At 33.0% G+C, this 21,026-nt stretch overlaps 1 protein-coding gene across 1 annotated transcript in view; it reads left to right on the forward strand.

Moving 5' to 3' along the window:
* The window catches only part of csmd3a (CUB and Sushi multiple domains 3a), a 343,356-nt gene extending 327,630 nt beyond the window's left edge, over positions 1–15,726 (forward strand). The window contains 9 exon segments of the mRNA XM_048153480.1: positions 1,548–1,621; positions 5,243–5,354; positions 6,112–6,291; positions 6,516–6,581; positions 10,020–10,178; positions 12,435–12,547; positions 12,907–12,994; positions 14,534–14,669; positions 14,759–15,726. Of these exon segments, the coding sequence (XP_048009437.1) occupies positions 1,548–1,621; positions 5,243–5,354; positions 6,112–6,291; positions 6,516–6,581; positions 10,020–10,178; positions 12,435–12,547; positions 12,907–12,994; positions 14,534–14,669; positions 14,759–14,918 (1,088 nt within the window). The 3' untranslated portion in view covers positions 14,919–15,726.
* The last annotated feature ends 5,300 nt before the right edge of the window (positions 15,727–21,026 follow it).

Consider the following 21,026-nt stretch of genomic DNA (forward strand, 5'->3'; position numbering starts at 1 on the left):
CCTAATTTAGATTTATCGGCCAATATATCGGTTATCGGCTTTCAAATATAAAGAATTATCGGTTATCAGTATCGGCCAAAATGTTCACATCAGTGCATCCCTAATTTAGATTTATTGGCCAATATATTGGTTATTGGCTTTCAAATATAAAGAATTATTGGTATCAGCCAAAACGTTCATATCGGTGCGTCCCTAATTTAGTTTTAGCGGCCAATATATCGGTTATCGGCTTTCAAATATAAAGAATTATCGGTAGCAGCCAAAACGTTCATATCGTTGCGGTCCTAATTTAGATTTATCGGCCAATATATTGGTTATCGGCTTTCAAATATAAAGAATTATCGGTATCAGCCAAAACTTTCATATCGGTGCGTCCCTAATTTAGATTTATCGGCCAATATATTGGTTATCGGCTTTCAAATATAAAGAATTATTGGTATCAGCCAAAACTTTCATGACGGTCCGTCCCTAATTTAGTTTTAGCGGCCAATATATTGGTTATTGGCTTTCAAATATAAAGAATTAACAGTTTTTTCATACTTTTTCAAACTATTGCTTTCACTTCATCAATAATCTGCTGAGTGTCTTCGTTAAAACAAGACCAAACTTAGGTGTGTACTCCAAAACATTGTTGAATTATAATAATTTAAGTTTGGATAGTGCATTTTCATGTCTGTTCTAAAAAAATGGGGGTGATAATTGCATTATTTCAAAACAGTAAAACAGTTCAGTTTTCTTAAAATATATCAGTTCTGTGAACTTGAAGGAAAAAGAAAGTACTAAAAACTCATAAAAGTTAATTTGACTGAACTAATGTGTTTAATTTAAGTTTGTCCTACTCAAACCAATTAATTATTTTGAGCGTTAGGGTTTACAGTCTACTTAAAGGTGCAGTAAGTGATTTCTGAGTAGCGCTTTTGATATTTAAAATCACCAAAACAAACACGCCCCTACCCAAAATGATCACACCACATCCGTACAGCTCCGCCCCCAACACATACACCTTCCCCCAATGAGCATATACGCTCCTTACTGCTGATTGGCTCCAAGTGTGTTTTGGTGCTTGAGTCTGATCCAAATTGCTTACTGCACCTTTAAGTCTTTCTTTTTCACTTTTAATACTAAAGCATCACATCGGAATTCGCACTCATCTTCTGTGAACGGTCAAGCCCCGCCTCCTTTGATCTGATTGGTCATCTCAGTCATTCTGACATTGACTTGCCTTAAAAGGAATTTGATGCATCGTTGCTGAAATAAAGCATTCATTTAAAAAAAAAAAAAAAAAAAAAAGGATTTTATTGACTTCAAAGTTTTGAACGGTATTAATTTAAGTTCAATCCGTTTTTTTTTTTTTTTCCGTAAAGTTCTAGCAACCACCGATTTTTTTTATTTTTTATATCCACTTCAGCCTTCGAATGTGAACATTATGACCTTGTTCTGCGGGTCACTGCCATTACATCAATGTCTACATCAGCTTTTCCTAACCCAATTATCAAGATAACAGTGCAGGAGATGATAATGACCGTGTCGTCCTGCTTTTACCGCAGAACCAACTCGGACAGCGTGTGAAAATCCCGGCACTCCGGAGTTCGGCTCTCTGAACAGCAGTCTGGGCTTTAAGGTAAGAAGCGCTTGTCTTGGACTCTCGTGTCAAAGCCATTATGATGAGAATAAGTTCAAAAGGGCCGTTTCTGTCAGTTGTAGCCTGCTTTTATCTTCAAGTGCAAAAACGGCCCTTTCAAATGGCACAATGTGACTTTTGATGTGCCTGTTAAGAATTGAAAATCATATTTTCCATCATTGCTGAGACAAAAGGATATTCGCTGGCCTGGTGACGGTCTCATCCGAAGACGTTAATGCCACATCAGAGAGTATGTGTCAGTGCGGGTCTTTATAAGCACAATTGATTTATTGTCAAGTTGATTCAGTCAAATGCTGTGTGAAGAGCCAGTTTCAGGACCATGTGACTGTCTCCCGCCATCAGCTCTTACTGTCAGGGGAGAGTTTACTCTTCAAACACTCACTATATCTGCCCGAACGCGTCTGCCGTCGCTCGAATGGTTCTTCACAGCCCACCGTTTCTTCCTCAAGGGGGCAGGAGAAATGAAACATCAATTGGGCTCTTCAGTTTGACATTCGTTGCCAATTTCGTCTCCCATAATATCAGATCAGAGGTAGAAGTGGTCAACTGAACTGGTTATCAGTAACCAGTGCTGAGAGTGACTGACATGTACATTCTGAAACATACTTAAAATTGGCACAAATGTTTTTTATTTTATTTCATTTTATTATTTTATTTGACTTTTTATTTTATTTTTTATTTTATATATTATTATGCTTTATTACAACCACAAAACATTCTCAATACTGGCTCAAGTGATGCTAAAATATTTTAGTTTTGTTTATGTTGTTTCATTATTTTATTGGAGTTTTTGTTATTTTATTTTTATTTTACTTTATTATTTTATTTTATTACAACCCATTCTCAGTACTGAGTCTGATGCAAGTGTGTCTAAAATATTTTATTTTATATTTTATTTTTAGTTTAATTTAGTTTGTTTTATTTTTTTTATTGGCGTTTTTGGTTTTTATTTTATATTTGACTATGATATTTTACTATTATTATATTTTATTTTATTTTCAACCACAAAACATTCTCAGTACTGGCACAAGTGTTTCTAAAATTTTATTGTTTATTTTATTCTATTTTTATTTCATTTTTTTATTAGTTTATTATTTTATTTGACTTTTTGTTATTTTATTTTATTTGACTTGTCTGAGTCTGAATTGTTTCTAAAATATTTTATTTTATATTTTATTTTATTTTTAGTTTAGTTTAATTTAGTTTGTTTTATTATTTTATTGGAGTTTTTGTTATTTTATTTTTATTTGACTATGATTTTTATTTTATTTTATTTTATTATGTACAAAACATTTTCAGTACTGGCACAAGGGAAAAAAATAGTTTATTTAGCTTTATTATGCTTTATTTTTTACAAACATAAAACGTTCTCACTACTGGCACAAGTGTTGCTAAAACTATATATATAATTCTATTTTAGTTTAGTTTGTTTTATTACTTTATTTGACTTTTTGTTATTTAATTTTGACTTTTTATTATTTTAATTCCTTTTTATTAATTTATTTAGCTTTATTATGCTTCATTTTATTACAACCACACAACATGCTCAATATTGACACTTTATTTATTTATTTATTTATTTATTTATTTATTTTAAACCATTTAATGGCTATTTAATTAAGTCTAGACATTTTCTCATGGAGGCTAAAAGGGACAGTACAGATATTATTGCTGAACAAGTTATTGAAAGTCATTTAAACGGTCAACAGATTTATGTTGATCATATTTAAATCATTGTCCAAGCTTTTGCATATATGCATATGAGCAGGATCTTAAATAAATAAAAATTGCAAAAAACAGTTGCATGCAAAAATATTGAAAAGTATGAAAAAAACAACAAATATGCATTATGCACTGCCAAAGCTATGGAATAGATTTCGGAGCCAGCAATGGCAATAATCTCAGGACGGTCGTCACCCCCGGCATCTGCGGTCGACAGGTCTAATATGAAAAGCATTGGGCTGTTCAGTTTGCTTTGGATCACTCTCGCCTTGAGGAATGAGCTCTTTGAAGGGCAAAATAAAAGCGGTGGTCTCGGCTGGCTCTCTGTGAGTGTCTTGTTTGTGTCAGTCGGGCTGCTGTTGTCACCGACTCCTTCAGAAGTGTGTGCTGTAATGAAATCTAATGTTCCAGTGTTGTGAGTCTTTCATCTCAGCAGGACTCTCAGACTCCGCTTCCCCTCCTCACCGTTCACATGTTCTGCTGTAATGCTGAGAATCATCTCTGCCGTTTATACAGAGCTTACTTTACATAGAGACTGTTTTTCCTTACAACACACGAACAGAAATAAAGAGATGAAAGAATGCACAGGTTCTCAGGTGTATTAACAGGAGAGTGAAGTGAGAAAACGCCTTTTGATTTGTGATTCAGTTTCAATTTGAATTGAGGATGTAGAACGTGTAGCTTTTAATAATACACTAAAAAATGCTGGGTTAAAAACAACGCAAGTTGGGTTGAAAATAGACAAACTCAGCGATTGGGTGGTTTTAACCCAGCGATTGGGTTGGTTTTAACCCAGCGATTAGGTGTTTTAACCCAGCGAATGGATTGTTTTAACTCAGAGATTGGGTGGTTTTAACCCAGAGATTGGGTTGTTTTAACTCACCGATTGGGTGGTTTTAACCCAGAGATTGGGTAGTTTTAACCAGAGATTGGGTTGTTTTAACTCACCGATTGGGTGGTTTTAACCCAGAGATTGGGTTGTTTTAACCCAGAGATTGGGTGGTTTTAAACCAGTGAATGGATTGTTTTAACTCACCGATTGGGTTGTTTTAACCCAGCGATTTGGTGGTTTTAACCCAGCGAATGGATTGTTTTAACCCAGAGATTGGGTTGTTTTAACTCAGAGATTGGGTTGTTTTAACTCACCGATTGGTTGGTTTTAACCCAGTGAATGGACTGTTTTAACTCAGCGATTGGGTTGTTTTAACCCAGCGATTTGGTGGTTTTAACCCAGAGATTGGGTTGTTTTAACCCAGCGTTTGGGTTGTTTTAACCGAGCGATTTGGTGGTTTTAACCCAGCGATTGGGTGGTTTTAACCCAGAGATTGGGTTGTTTTAACCCAGAGATTGGGTTGTTTTAACCCAGCAAATGGATTGTTTTAACCCAGCGATTGGGTTGTTTTAACCCAGTGATTTGGTGGTTTTAACCCAGCGATTGGGTTGGTTTTAACCCAGCGATTAGGTGTTTTTAACCCAGCGAATGGATTGTTTTAACTCAGAGATTGGGTTGTTTTAACCCAGCATTTGGGTTGTTTTAACCGAGCGATTGGGTGGTTTTAACCCAGCGAATGGATTGTTTTAACCCAGCGATTGGGTGGTTTTAACCCAGTGAGAAATACATTTCTAAACAGATTCTATAAAAATGTAAAATGTTTGTGATGAGCAGAAAAGACTTCTCTAATGTTCAAGCTTCAAAGATGTTCAGTTCAATCTGTGTGCGTGTGTGTTTGTGTGTGTGTGTGTGTGTGTGTGTGTGTGTGTGTGTGTGTGTGTGTGTGTGTTTGTGTGTGTGTGTGTAAGTGTGTGTTTAAGTGTGTGTGTGTAAGTCTGTGTGTGTGTAAGTGTGTGTGCTCTGACAGTCTTATCTCTGTTCCTCAGGTGGGCAGCACAGTGAAGTTCCACTGTCAGACCGGTCACTTGTTACTGGGCTCCACCACACGGACGTGCCAGCAGGATTTGACCTGGAGTGGCACTCAGCCCGAATGCATCTGTGAGTCCCTTTCGTTTACCTCCACACACATACTCACACACTTTTATAGTTGAGTTGTGTGTGTGTGTGCCTTTACTTCATCTTTTCCAGTCGGCTATTATATAGTTTTTTGTGTGCAAGTCATCCATTTTGTATGTCATGATGCAACTTTTATTTCCCCCTCCAGGAGTTTTGTTTTTCCATATGCATGTTATTTTATGAGAAAATGAAAAATACAGTTTTATCAATCATACAGCACATCATGTGAATGTACAAACTCTGTTGCATTTATAATCAGCAGCTCTTGTTACTGTATTTCTGTGTGAATTTTACAAAACTGTCTGTCATATTTCTCCCAAAAATCAAAAGAAAGAAATTGGGAATGTGTATTATTGCTTAATGAATTTTAATCCTATTATTAGGACCATTTTTCATTTGCATACCCTTTTGATGTTTTGCTTTGTGAGTTTCCCCAAAAACACCAATCACAACGCACTGCTCCAGCCGACCAATCAGAGCACATTGTGCTTTTCAGAAGGAGGGGCTTCATAGAGACAGGAACTAAACAGAGCGTTACTGACATACTGGGAAGAGAGGAGCTGCAATGGAGAATATGGAGAATAACAATGGAGAATATGAGGAAAATAATGCATGCAAACCTCTTCTAACAGAGCCCAAAACTAAACCAAGACTTTGAAAGAGGGCATAATAGGTCACTGGCAGGGAAAGAGTTATTGGATCTGTTTTTATGAGCATTGACATATCTCTCCTAATGCAGCCCACTCCTGTAAGCAACCAAAGACCCCGCCGCATGCCAACGTGTTGGGCATGGACCTGCCCTCCTTCGGCTACACGCTGCTCTACTCCTGCCAGCCTGGATTCATCCTCACCGGAGGCTCCGAGCACCGGGCGTGCCGTCCGGATGGATCCTGGACTGGGAAAGTGCCCGTTTGTAGAGGTAACCGGTCCTACACGGCATCAATATAGCACACACACGCTCAAGATCAGTGCAGAATTCAGATGGGTTTTCGGTCTGGATTTTGTGACCTGCAACTTTTCTTTAGATTCTTTTGTCTTGTCGAGGCTGAAACTTCCTTTGCTTGATGTGGGAAGTCGTGTGTGAAATGCGTTTCCTTAAACCCATTCCGTCGGTGCAGTGATGTGTGTGCTAATGTCTTTCAGCTGGCTCCAAAACATCAGAAAAAGTCGTAACACCTGTTCAAGGAACATCGAGTCCCAAAGTCAACGGTGAGTGTGCGTACATGAACGATGTCAGACTTTATAATCACTGCCTGCACATGTGAAAATGAAGTTGTGTTTAAAGGTGTGTCTTAAAGGTAAGTCATTTGCTTGGGAATGATATGGATAAAGTGTCAGATTTCGCTGAAGTGTCGGGGGAGTGACCTGTGCTGATCAGAATCGCTCTCTGCCTGTCAATCATTTTGTGTGTTTGGGTTTACTGACTTGAGTTTGACTGACAAAGGCAGGCATTTGGCAAAAGAATAGTTCATTTATCTTTATAAAAAGTTATTGTAATGTTTTACATCCGTTCAGGTCTGTATTAATGCAACTTCAGTTAATCTAATGGATGATATTGTGGTGATTTTTATGAGTAAATGTACTAATTTCTTTTGAACATTGGTGTCCGTTAGCATGTTGATGCTGTTTTATAAAATCAATCAAATGGCAGGGAAGGTGAGTTACACTGATTTTACCATGGTTAAGAGAGCTTTATGTCATGACTGACTTATTTTACTATGATAAGAGTGTTCAAATGCACTTTTCATGACAAAACCACTGCAACAAATGCCATAAATAGATTATTTATTTTATAAAATGCAACAGCAGTATGATACAAAACATGAACATTGATATAAATAAATATGATTGCTTTTATAAAATTGGTAGCAATATGATAAATAAAACATGATCATAATTATAAATCAATAAATATATAAATATTAATGCTTTTATAAAAAGGCATGCAAAACATGAACATTATTATAAATAAATAAATACATACATGCATAAATAAATAAATAAATAAATATTGCTTTTATAAAATTGCAGAACAGCAATATGAGATACAAAACATGATCATAATTATAAATTAATAAATAAATATTAATTATTTTATAAAACGGCAGCAACAGCAGTATATACAAAACATGATCATAATTATAAATTAATAAATAAATAAATATTAATGATTTTATAAAACGGCAGCAACAGCAATATGAGATACAAAACATGATTATAATTATAAATTAATAAATATATAAATATTAATGCTTTTATAAAAAGGCATGCAAAACATGAACATTATTATAAATAAATAAATACATACATGCATAAATAAATAAATAAATAAATATTGCTTTTATAAAATTGCAGAACAGCAATATGAGATACAAAACATGATCATAATTATAAATTAATAAATAAATATTAATTATTTTATAAAACGGCAGCAACAGCAGTATATACAAAACATGATCATAATTATAAATTAATAAATAAATAAATATTAATGATTTTATAAAATGGCAGAACAGCAATATGAGATACAAAACATGATTATAATTATAAATAAATAAATAAATATTAATGATTTTATAAAACGGCAGCAACAGCAATATGAGATACAAAACATGATCATAATTATAAATTAATAAATAAATATTAATTATTTTATAAAACGGCAGCAACAGCAGTATATACAAAACATGATCATAATTATAAATTAATAAATAAATATTAATTATTTTATAAAACGGCAGCAACAGCAGTATATACAAAACATGATCATAATTATAAATTAATAAATAAATAAATATTAATGATTTTATAAAACGGCAGCAACAGCAATATGAGATACAAAACATGATTATAATTATAAATCAATAAATATATAAATATTAATGCTTTTATAAAAAGGCATGCAAAACATGAACATTATTATAAATAAATAAATACATACATGCATAAATAAATAAATAAATAAATATTGCTTTTATAAAATTGCAGAACAGCAATATGAGATACAAAACATGATCATAATTATAAATTAATAAATAAATATTAATTATTTTATAAAACGGCAGCAACAGCAGTATATACAAAACATGATCATAATTATAATTAATAAATAAATAAATATTAATGATTTTATAAAACGGCAGCAACAGCAATATGAGATACAAAACATGATTATAATTATAAATCAATAAATATATAAATATTAATGCTTTTATAAAAAGGCATGCAAAACATGAACATTATTATAAATAAATAAATACATACATGCATAAATAAATAAATAAATAAATATTGCTTTTATAAAATTGCAGAACAGCAATATGAGATACAAAACATGATCATAATTATAAATTAATAAATAAATATTAATTATTTTATAAAACGGCAGCAACAGCAGTATATACAAAACATGATCATAATTATAAATTAATAAATAAATAAATATTAATGATTTATAAAATGGCAGAACAGCAATATGAGATACAAAACATGATTATAATTATAAATAAATAAATAAATATTAATGATTTTATAAAACGGCAGCAACAGCAATATGAGATACAAAACATGATCATAATTATAAATTAATAAATAAATATTAATTCTTTTATAAAACGGCAGCAACAGCAGTATATACAAAACATGATCATAATTATAAATTAATAAATAAATAAATATTAATGATTTTATAAAATGGCAGAACAGCAATATGAGATACAAAACATGATTATAATTATAAATAAATAAATAAATATTAATGATTTTATAAAACGGCAGCAACAGCAATATGAGATACAAAACATGATCATAATTACAAATTAATAAATAAATAAATATTAATGATTTTATAAAACAGCAGCAACAGCAATATGAGATACAAAACATGATTATAATTATAAATAAATAAATAAATAAATAAATAAATAAATAAATATTAATGATTTTATAAAACGGCAGCAACTGCAACATGAGATACAAAACATGATCATAATTACAAATTAATAAATAAATAAATATTAATGCTTTTTTTAAAAAAGGCACCAACAGCAATATGATGTACACAACATGAATACTATTATAAATAAATAAATACATAAATAAATAGATATTAATGCTTTTATAAAATGGCAGCAACAGCAATATGATAAAACATGATTACAATTCTGAATGAATATATAATTAAATATTATTGCTAATGATCTTGTAAATATACTTTTTTTATTAAATTATTATTATCATCTAATTTAATGTTTTCTCTTTTTATTTATCTTTTGTGCCAAACAAGAAATAATTATACAAATCTGAATATTTGTTATAAATCCACATACATTATCATTATTATTATTATTATATATTGAGGTTATTAATCAGAATAATTCTTCCTTGATTATTACAGTTCATTAGTTTAACTGTAGGCAGCTTACAGTTGTCACAAATATAGATATAAAAGCATTTTATCAGCTTTTTAGCGGCTGAAACAGTGTTTGGAGTGTGTTGTAGAGTAACACTTCACTGTGAAAGAGTCTGAGCTCGCGGTCGTTTCTGCTCCGAGGTCATTCACAGTGAGATCCGTGGAAAGAGTTTGAGGTGTTAATTGTGCTCATGGCTTCATAACCTCATCTGACACATTAAATCTTCTCATTACAGTTCCTGACGATGTGTTCGCGCCGACGTACGTGTGGAGAGGTTCGTTTGAGTATAAAGGAGCGAAACAGCCGATGACTTTGACAATCACTAGCTTTAACGTGTCGACGGGGAAAGTCAATGTGACTTTAACGAACAGACACTCAGAACTGCTGTTGTCAGGTAAGACGCTGCACATACAGCTCGTGTCATAAGCACTTCTGCTCTGTGTAATCTCACCTGTGCCACACAAGCGCTCGTGGCAGGAGATGTGGGGGAACGTCACTTACTGTTCGCTCGGCTCCTCTTAAACACTGTAAATCTGCTTTTTACTGCAGTATCAGTCACAATCACTACAGTGCTGTTCACAAGTTTGGGCTCAGTGAGAATCTGCCAAGATTGCATTTATTTGATCAAAAATACAGTAAAAATTTTATGATTTATAATATCTGTTTTCTATGTGAATATATAGTAAAGTGTAAATTATTTCTGAATTTTCAGCATCATTACTCCAGTCTTCAGTGTCACATGATCCTTCAGAAATCATTCTAATATGATGATTTATTATCAATGTTGAAAAAAGTTGTGCTGCTTAATAATATTTCATAACCTGTGATACTTTTTCAGGATTATTTGATGAATAAAAAGTTACAAAATAACAGCATTTATTTAAAATAGAAATCTTTTGTAACAATATACACTTCCGTTCAAAAGTTTGGGGTCAGTCATTTTTTTTCTTTCTCTTTTTTTTGAAAGAAATTAATACTTTTATTCAGCAAAGATGTGTTAAATTGATAAAAAGTGATAGTAAATATTTATATTATTAGAAAAGATTTATATTTTGAATAAATGCTGTTCTTTTTAACGTTTTATTCATCAATGAATCCTGAAAAAATATCACAGGTTATAAAATAATATTCAGCAGCACAACTGTTTCCAACATTGATAATAAATCATCATATCAGAATGATTTCTGAAGGATCATGTGACACTGAAGACTGGAGTAATGATGCTGGAAATTCAGCTTTGATCACTGGAATAAATTATATTTTAAAGTATATTAAAATAGAAAACCATAATTTTAAATTGTAATAATATTTCACAATATTAATGTTTTTTTCTGTATTTATTATGAAACAAATGCAGCCTTAATGAGCAGAAGAGACTTTGTTCAAAAACATTAAAAATTGTAATGTTTCCAAACTTTTGACTAGTAGTGTCTTTTGACTAGCACCTGGTTATTAAATATATATATATTTAATAACCAGGTGATAACGCCTGTTTTGGAAGATCCAGTGAATTAAAAATGCTTATACTGCAGGGCTGCTGAATGCTTGATTCTGATTGGTTGACGAACATTCTAAGGCATGCAATAGAGTGCATTAGTGCCCGCCCACTTTTTCAGCACAGTTGCTTTCTGATTTTTTTTTCCATCATTTCTCCCATAGGGATTTTAAAAAGTCTGTATTAAAGCGTTTTAAGCCATGAACCAAAAACAACCAGCAACAAAGTGAATCACAACATTACAAAGTTTGATTTGAAGCAAAAATGTATTTGAAAATCAGACAAATACTGTGTAGTGAGGGGAAAAACTACAATCCCATGAAGCATTGCGAACGGCATAATCAAAAAAAAAAATTCTCATTTAAAAATTCAAATATTTACATATTTTGAGAGTGTCGGGAAACCGACTTGATTAGTGCTTCACAGGAGTGGGCGGGGTTAAAGGGCTGCGTTTAGCTTGTTTTGACTCTGATTGGTGGAATTTTCTATAGAGCATCATGGGTAATGTAGTTTTTCACCATGGATTCCACTGTTAAACACGATTAATTTGAAATAATGTGGGCTGACGGCTTCAGCCCAAGCAAATACCATCGATTAACAACCTCCAGCTCACAGTAGGGCTGACTTTAATGGTTTATAAGTTATTGTTAAAAATCAATTCCCTATGGAGGAAATGAAAGGAGTTATTACTTTCAGAGCCCCAATGAATAATTGACTCCGGTCCGTTGAATAATAATAAAATAATGCACTCCTGAGGTTTGAGTTGTGGCTGCTTTGCCACCTGTGTGTGTGTGTGTGTCATTTTTCTAATAATTCAATACCCCATCATCAGTTATTCCTTACATAAATCCTCTCATTTAATTTTTTCTCTTTTTATTTGGAACTTGGACACAAACCAAAAAAAGTGTGCAAAAACAGCTTGAAACATAACTGTGGAACTAATATAAAGTTGATAGTTCAGATAATTTAAATGTCTAATCGGACGCTCCACATTCAAAGCTGTTGTAAAGTAGCCAATATTTACACACCTGTGACAACATATCAGTTGAATTTGATGTTATTGTAAATATAATAAATATTAATCGGCGTACATTCGCATTAATGAGCAGGTGTTCTGAATGAAGTGAACGCCACACGTTTGTCATCCTCACACAGGTGTTTACAAGAGCAGAGCGGCTCGTCTGACGCTGCGTCTGCATCACATGAGAGCTCTGCTGAAGAGCAGCTACAGCACCATCACTGACGAGACCTTGATCATGGACGGCTTCGTAAGTCAGATTTACGCTTTCAGACTTTAACTACAAGTCTGTTCGAATAATGCATGAAAAATAGAGTATGCTCATGCCCAAACCCCACATTTTGGTCATATTACTAAAGAATATATATATGTATTTGACTATTGATGCCTGCTTTATAGATGCACAGAAGTGGTGAGATTGGTTGTATATTTCAGAGTAGTATTTCTCCTCTGCTGCAGCAGTGCCCTGCTGTACTCGTTCACTGAACACTGTTTATGGCAATTTAATCCTCGCAGTGAAAGAAAACATGTATTTTGAGAGCGATAGAGAGCAGTACCTGTGATATTGCACAGAACATGGTGTTCATCTGTGCTGTTGTTCTCCTCGAGGTCTCTGCCGATCATGAAGGAAACACGTATTTGTTTCAAGGCTTCATACAAGGTAGAGATTACGGCCCTTTTGGACTACAGAGACAAGGTGAGCTATATTTAAGTGTATAAATAAATGTTATAAATTATATTTATGGGTGTATGTTCAGTGAAACAAGAAATAATTATAAAAATCTAATTAAATACATCCTGAATATGTAGATACAAATAAAATTATATATTATATCCTAAACAGACAATATTTTAGCTTTAACAGACAATAGATTTGTATAAACTTAATATATTATATATATATATATATATATATATATATATATATATATATTTAAGTTTACACACCGAAAATTATATTATATTATATTATATTATATTATATTATATTATATTATATTATATTATATTATATTATATTATATTATATTATATTATATTATATTATATTATATTATATTATATTATATTATATTATATTATATTATATTATATATATATATATATTATATTATATTGGGCCAAACAGGAAATATTACACACTTTGCACTGAATTTATTTATTCTATATATTCATAGTTATAGTTAATTCATATATATATATATGTATATATATGAATTAACTATAACTATGAATATATAGAATAAATAAATCTGCATAAATATTTATAAATCCTGAATATGTTGTTATAAATTCAGTGCAAAGTGTGTAATATTTCCTGTTTGGCTCAATATAATAATATAATATAATATAATATAATATAATATAATATAATATAATATAATATAATATAATATAATATAATATAATATAATGCTTTATATATAATGGTAAATTAAGACTATGTAATTCTTTAGTTATTTCAAACATAATATATATATATATATATATATATATATATATATATATATATATATATGTATATATGTGTGTGTGTGTGTGTGTGTGTGTGTGTGTGTTTGTGTGTTTGTGTGTGTGTGTGTGTGTGTGTGTGTGTGTATAATATAATATAATATAATATAATATAATACATGCTTTTTATATAATGGTAAATTAACACAATTATACAATTCTTCAGTTATTTCAAACATAATATAATGTATATATAATGTGTATATATGTATATATAGATATATATAGATATATGTGTGTGTGCGTGTATAATATAATATAATATGTGCTTCATATATAATGGTAAATAAACACAATTATAGAACTCTTTTATTTCAAAAGTAGTTATTTCAAATATAATATTATGTGTGCGTGTGTGTGTGTGTGCATATATATATATATATATATACACTGCATACACATAGAACAGAGAACCTGAATATATGTATATAACTAAACACTTGCATAATTGTGTTTTGATCATTCTAATCATCTTATTAGACACGTAGTTCCATCCAATCATAATGTCAGTACAGTTTAATTATAATAAGAGCAGATCTTTCATAATATCGTGCATCACTCATTTATGTAACAACAAATAAATCACACTATCATGTAGCTTTATTTTAATCTGATCTCGAGTTTTACTCAAACAGTTATGAACTCATGCTGTTTTTTTCAGTCACATCACTTAGATTAAAGTAGCTGAATTAAACATGACTATTTCCCATCATGCCTCATTCAGGTCTGAACATAATGGAGTCCACCAAGAGCCCGGAGATTCCCCCCAGAACCAACAGCAGCTCTGTGGCCGTTGCGATTCTTGTGCCTTTCTTTGCCCTGATTTTTGCAGGCTTTGGGTTTTATCTGTATAAACAGAGGTAGGTGCAATCTCTCCAGTGAAATTAATGATGGAAAAAAGCAGGGAATTCTGATGCCTGATGGTCTTTTCCTTCTCGTTTGACGGCAGGAAGTCTGATAAAGCGGAGTTCACCGGCTGCTCTGTGCATGAAAACAACAACGGTCAGGCTACATTCGAAAACCCCATGTACAACACCAGTTCCAAATCCATCGAGGGAAAGGTCGTCCGCTTCGATCCCAATCTCAATACGGTTTGCACAATGGTTTGAGGGTTTGATGCTGTCACTTTTGTGTTCCTTTAGTCTCTTCGAAGCACAGTTTGGGTTCAGTACTCACTCAGCAGCTCAAAGCTATGCGCCGATTTGCAGGAAAACGTCATGTTCTTCACAGTTCGAGTGGAGAATTATATATTATATACATCTCACTCTGAGAGTGTTGGTTTTGTATTCAAAAGCAAGCAAAACATAAAAAGGTGTGTGATTTTTTTTTTTTTTTTTTTTTTTTTTTTTAAATGTGAGATTGAGCAAGCGTTCACACATACAGAGATTCGCTTCATCCATGAGAGCTGCCAACGCAACAAAGTTCAGAAATGCTTAACTTTATACAAGTCAACGTGTGACTACCAGCGAGCGAAGACATTAGATGTGATAACACGATCCGTCTATTGTCAGAAGCTCTTAGAAGAAAAGGTTCAGTATAAAACTGTAGGGTTCTTAACTCAATTTTATGTGAGTAGTGGCCAAAAGTGTCTTCACCCTTTATTCAAATATTATTTAAAGGTGCAGTATGTAATATTGACAGCTAGTGGTTAAAATGCGTATTGCAGTCCAAATTCAAAATATTGGAGAGAGTTGTTTCCCCGCCCGACGCCTCCTGAGACTCACGCGGGTTGCCAGATTGATTAAGGAAACGCAACAGGAACAAGCGCAGTTGATCTGTATTTTAAAGAGGAGCTATAATGCCCCTTTTACAAGATGTAATATAAGTCTCTGGTGTCTCCAGAATGTGTCTGTGAAGTTTCAGCTCAAAATCCCCCACAGATCATTTATTATAGCTTGTCAAATTTTCCCCAATTTGGGTGTGAGCAAAAACACGCCGTTTTTGTGTGTGTCCCTTTAAATGCAAATGAGCTGCTGCTCCCGCCCCCTTTCCAGAAGAGGGCGGAGCTTTAACAGCTCAACAACAACAAAGCTGGGAATCTCACGCAGCCAAAATGAGGATTGTCAGTAATGGCTGGGTTGTCCTTTTTCATGTTTTCTGGGTTGGTAGATGCACCGGGGACCCGATTATAACACTTAAACACAGAAAAAGTCAGATTTTCATGATATGTCCACTTTAATATGCCTCTGGTCAGATTTTCAGATGGATGCTGAGGGTTTTTAGGTCTGGTAGTATCTGCGATCTCTGACCCAGTTTGTTTGCTGGTTTTAATGGCTGCAATATGCTGTGTTTTCCACCAACTGGCAACCCGATGTGTCGAAATACTATTGGATGAATTGGCTGTGGGCGGAGTCACACAGACTGAAACAAAAACAGACATTCTGACAGAGAACGCATATTTTGAAGTAGAATAACTGCAGCATTGTTTCTCAGAGAAACAAATATGTGAACTTAGCCTGTTTCCTAAATGTCTGCAAATGTATTATGGTATTTTTATGCTTTAGTACAGTCAAAAACTTACAAACTGCACCTTTAAAAATGTGTTAGAGATTTCGTAAGCATATTGCATAGTTGTGCTTGGAGTCGATTGCTTTATTTGTGATAATAATGCAATGAAACATGACAGTTATGAACACATGCAAAAACGAGAAAACCAATGAAATATTAATAACTGATTATGTTTTGAGGTTTTTTTTTCTTCTTTTTTCATAGTAAAATAAAACCTGCACTCTAAAAAATGGGTCAAATATAGACAAGCCCAACCATTGGGTTTAAAATTTAATTAAAATATTTAAACCAACAGCTGTTTTTTTCCATATTTGACCCAAATATTATTCCATATTTGACCCTGTTGTTTGCCAAATAATTTTGTCAGATAAATACCTTCACTGAGTTTAATGTTTTGTTCTTCCCTCGGATTTTAAAAATATCAAATATTTAAAATATTTCTATTTTGATGGTTTAATCAAACTTGTAGGGTCACTTTTGCACACTACTATATGCTTACACGCTGCTTAATTCATAAATTTAATTGGAATTAAACTTGAATTAAAATAAATTAAAACTAAATCCATAAAGTGACTCCATGATGGAACCCCTGACGGAATCTTTAAGGTTCCATATAGAACCTTTTCTTCTAAGAGTGTTGACAAAATGAAGTTAATGTTCTGTATGATTTCTCTGCTTTAAAAAATGATGCATGTAGAACCTTGTCAGAAATCATGAGCGTTTGAAGTCCGTTCATGCATTTATAATCATGATGTGATGCTTCAGTGCTGCTGCGATTTATATTCCAACTCTTTGCTCATTTGTAGCGGCAAGAAATCTGGTTCTTTATCAAATTAGCTTGTTTTTTACCGCCAGCGTGAGATAGAAGGACTGTATGTGTGAACGTCCCTTCAGACGTCGTCCCATCATTGCGGTGCGCTTAAACGTACAAACCTCCTGCAGATCAAGCCGCTTATTGGATGATGCTCGCCATTCAAGCATAAACTTCAGTAAAAATCATTTTCATCTGCGAGTGTTTTAAAGGTGAAGTTTGTCATTTTTTTCAATGTTTGAATGCGTTCTCTCTCAATGTAAGCAAGCCATTCTTAGGTTGACTTTCTGAGGAGCGAAACACTGTGGTGCTTTTCACTACATTTCTCTTTTTGATCGATCATCTTCTGGCGTGTGCGAGGGGCTGTTCACACGGGAACACGTTCTAGTGTTAAAACAGCTCAGAACAGAAGACATGTTTATACACTGCTGGACAAAGTTTGGAATAACTATGATTTTTTTTTTAAGTTTTGGAAAGAGTCTCTTCTGCTCACCAAGGCTGTGTTTATTTGTTCAAAATTACAGTAAAAATTGTAAAATATATTACAATTTAAAGTAACTGTTTTCCATATGAATATATAGTAAAGTGTAATTTATTTCTGTGATCAAAGCTGAATTTTCAGCATCATTACTCCAGTCTTCTGTGTCCTCTCATTTGTTATCAGTTATTATCAGTAGTAATATTAAGTTTTTACTTTATTTTTGACCAAATAAATGCTGCTTTGGTGAGATTTTTTTATTACAAAATCTTAATAAATTCCAGACTTTTGACCAGTAGTGTAGGCGCTTTAACTCTCACCAGTGCTAATAAACGCTCAACTGTACTGTAAATATACAGATTCATCTTATTGCTCCATTTTTCAAATCTTCAGTACATCTTTAAGGTGCAAAATGCTGATAAAAACTATGAGATAGCAGCCAAAGGCATTCATCTAGCGCATTTACAAATAATATTTTTAGGGAATAAAAATGGTTCTTAAAGGGGTCATAAATTGAGAAATCAACTTTTCCTTGAGGTCATCGTACTATAAGAATATCCTGTACGTTTCAGAACTGAAACTTCCTTGTTAGTCCAATAAAAGCTTTTATTGACACCAGAACCAGGAATGTGCCTATAGATCGGTGAAACTCCGCCTCCGCTGAAGAAATCAACGCCTACTTCATCAGTGCAACATTAGCCCCGCCCACTGGCGTGTTAGTGAGATGAGGAGGAGAGAAGAGCGATACAGGACTAAAATAACATTACCTTTCAAAGGATCCTAATGCAGGAATATGGTTATTTATTTTCAATTGAGCTTTATTTATTTGTATTCGGTACATTTCACTGTGGATTCTTTGGTAAATCAATTGCATTATCAGACTTTTACAATATGAACTCGACAGTAATGCAACAACATGTCAGTAACTGTGTTCATTCTAATGCCTGATCTGATATTAATGATTCATGTACAGTCAGATGATCTTTGTCTGTGTGTCAGTAAATCAAACCAGTGACTAAACGCTCAACTTCACCTTGTTTCTCTTAGTAAGATGAAAATAATCTGTTATTTAAACGGTGATTAAATTATATATAGAAAGTGATCAAAGAACGCTCCCTTTACAATCGCTGGAGCTGTCAATCAAACAGCGCGAGTTTATCAGTGACTGAGTTCTGGACTCGCGCCAAAACTCATGTTTTACTCAACAAAACTCTTAGTTACATCACTGTTAGTTATGATGAAAGCATTCGTTAGTGTGCAGAAATTGACGAGATCACTGCTTTCAATGTTCATCACTGCAACCTTTCATGCCACGATCTAAATATAATGCCACAGATCTACATGTAATGCTATAATCAACACTTTTAACAATTAGTTAACCTTGAGAGCTGTAAAAGTAAAAAAGTGCTAAAAGTTTTCAAGAGAGTAATACTGAGCTATTTCATATGCAAAGATGTCAGTCACAGCAGTGGGCGTTTACACTGAAGTCTCACAGCAGACACGCCCCTTAAAACAGAGCGTTCAAATCAGGGTAGGAAAAATGCCTTTTATTTCTAAATTATGACCATTTTTTATGTAAAAGTCATACTAACATTATAAGTGCAGCCCAGGAAGCATTATAAAATAATAAAACAACACAGTTCATGACCCCTTTAAATGAATACCAACTAGCATTAAAAATCAAACAAACAAACAAAAACAGTGCAGAAGGAACACAAGTGTCCTGAATGAACGGCCCTTAAAAGTGGGAAACAATCACTATTTTTGCAATTGCATTTGGTGACGCTGAAATTACACTCTTCACCTTTAAATTAGAGATATTAACTTTTTTAAAGAGGACCTATCATGTGTTGTTGTTTTTGTGCTCTACTAGAACAGGTTTTCCTGCTTGAATGTTGATTATTTTCCTCATATTCTCCATTGTTGCAGCTCCTCTCTTCCCAGTCTGTCAGTAACGCTCTGTTTAGTTCCTGTCTCTATGAAGCCCCTCCTTCTGAAAAGCACACTGTGCTCTGATTGGTCAGCTGGAGCAGTGTGTTGTGATTGGTGTTTTGGGAAATGTCCCGTCCCTTACCATAACCGCCAGTTTCAACACACTACTAACGAACTCAACCAGGCCCCGCCCCTTTATTCTGCATATGAATTATGTAAATGAGGAATATTGAAACGCATAACTGCTTAAAAGCATAATAGGTCCTCTTTAAGTAAATTCACCTATTGCATTATTCATCATGTTTTATTTAGATTTATATTGAATATTCACAAACGTTTCTGATCATGTGACTGGCTAATAGCAGATTTCCTGCTTCTAAAAGCTCCGTTTCATAACTCATAATAGTGCCTTGTATGATATTTCACTGGTGTTTTGGGGGGAGAATTTGGGGTTTAGTTTTCTGTTTATCTATTTATCAGCTACAGTTAGTAATGGCTTAATTGTCCTACAGAAAGTCACTTTTGCACATACCTGCCAAATATAATCAGATATAGCGTCAGTGCTATGTTTGAGCTCTCTGTGCCGCGGCTCATCATGTCTCTCATTCACACAGATGTTTTTGCTCAGTGTTTTGTTTGATGTGTTTTCCTCTCGCTATTCTCATCAGTGACGTGAAATATCAAACACTGACAAAGATTTAGGATTGGGTCCGTCGCCCTTGTAAATGCATTCATATCAAATGTACAGATATTTAAACTTTTTTGAAAAGAGTTATATTTTTGTGAGAAATTTGTAAAATAAAAGGTTATGTAAATATCCATTTGTAAATGCCATTTACAAATAAAAAGTAATTTGCTTTTCTACATCTGTTGGATTATTTCTTATAGCTGTGTCTGTATGATGAGCGGATGAGGACTGACTGCATGAAATGTTTCAAAATCACAGACAAAATCACATATTACAAAAGATTTGAAGTCTTTTCTGCTCACCAAGGCTGCATTTATTTGACCAAAAATACAGTAAAAATTGTGAAATATTATTACAATGTAAATCAGCTGTTTTCTATGTGAATATATAGTAAAGTGTAATTAATTCTGTGATCAAAGCTGAATTTTCAGCATCATTACTCCAGTCTTCAGTGTCACATGATCCTTCAGAAATCATTCTAATATGATGATTTGATGGTCAAGTCAAACATTTATGAATATTATCAATGTTGAAAACGGTTGTGTACAATTATTTTTCAGGATTCTTTGAATAGAAAGTTCAGAAGAACAGCAATTATTTGAAGTAAAAATCATTTTATAAATGTCTTTTCTGTCACTTTTGATCAGTTTAATGCATCCTTGCTGAAAAAAATGGACCTAAAAATAAATGAAATTATTATTGTTCATAAAAAGCACCAACACTGAATTTGCTAATTGATCAACTAATAATGAATGATTGTACAGGTTGTGCTAAAATGTTTCCCATGACTGAGTTTGAGC

The sequence above is a fragment of the Megalobrama amblycephala genome, linkage group LG13 (genome assembly GCF_018812025.1).
Source record: "Megalobrama amblycephala isolate DHTTF-2021 linkage group LG13, ASM1881202v1, whole genome shotgun sequence".
NCBI lineage: Eukaryota > Metazoa > Chordata > Actinopteri > Cypriniformes > Xenocyprididae > Megalobrama > Megalobrama amblycephala.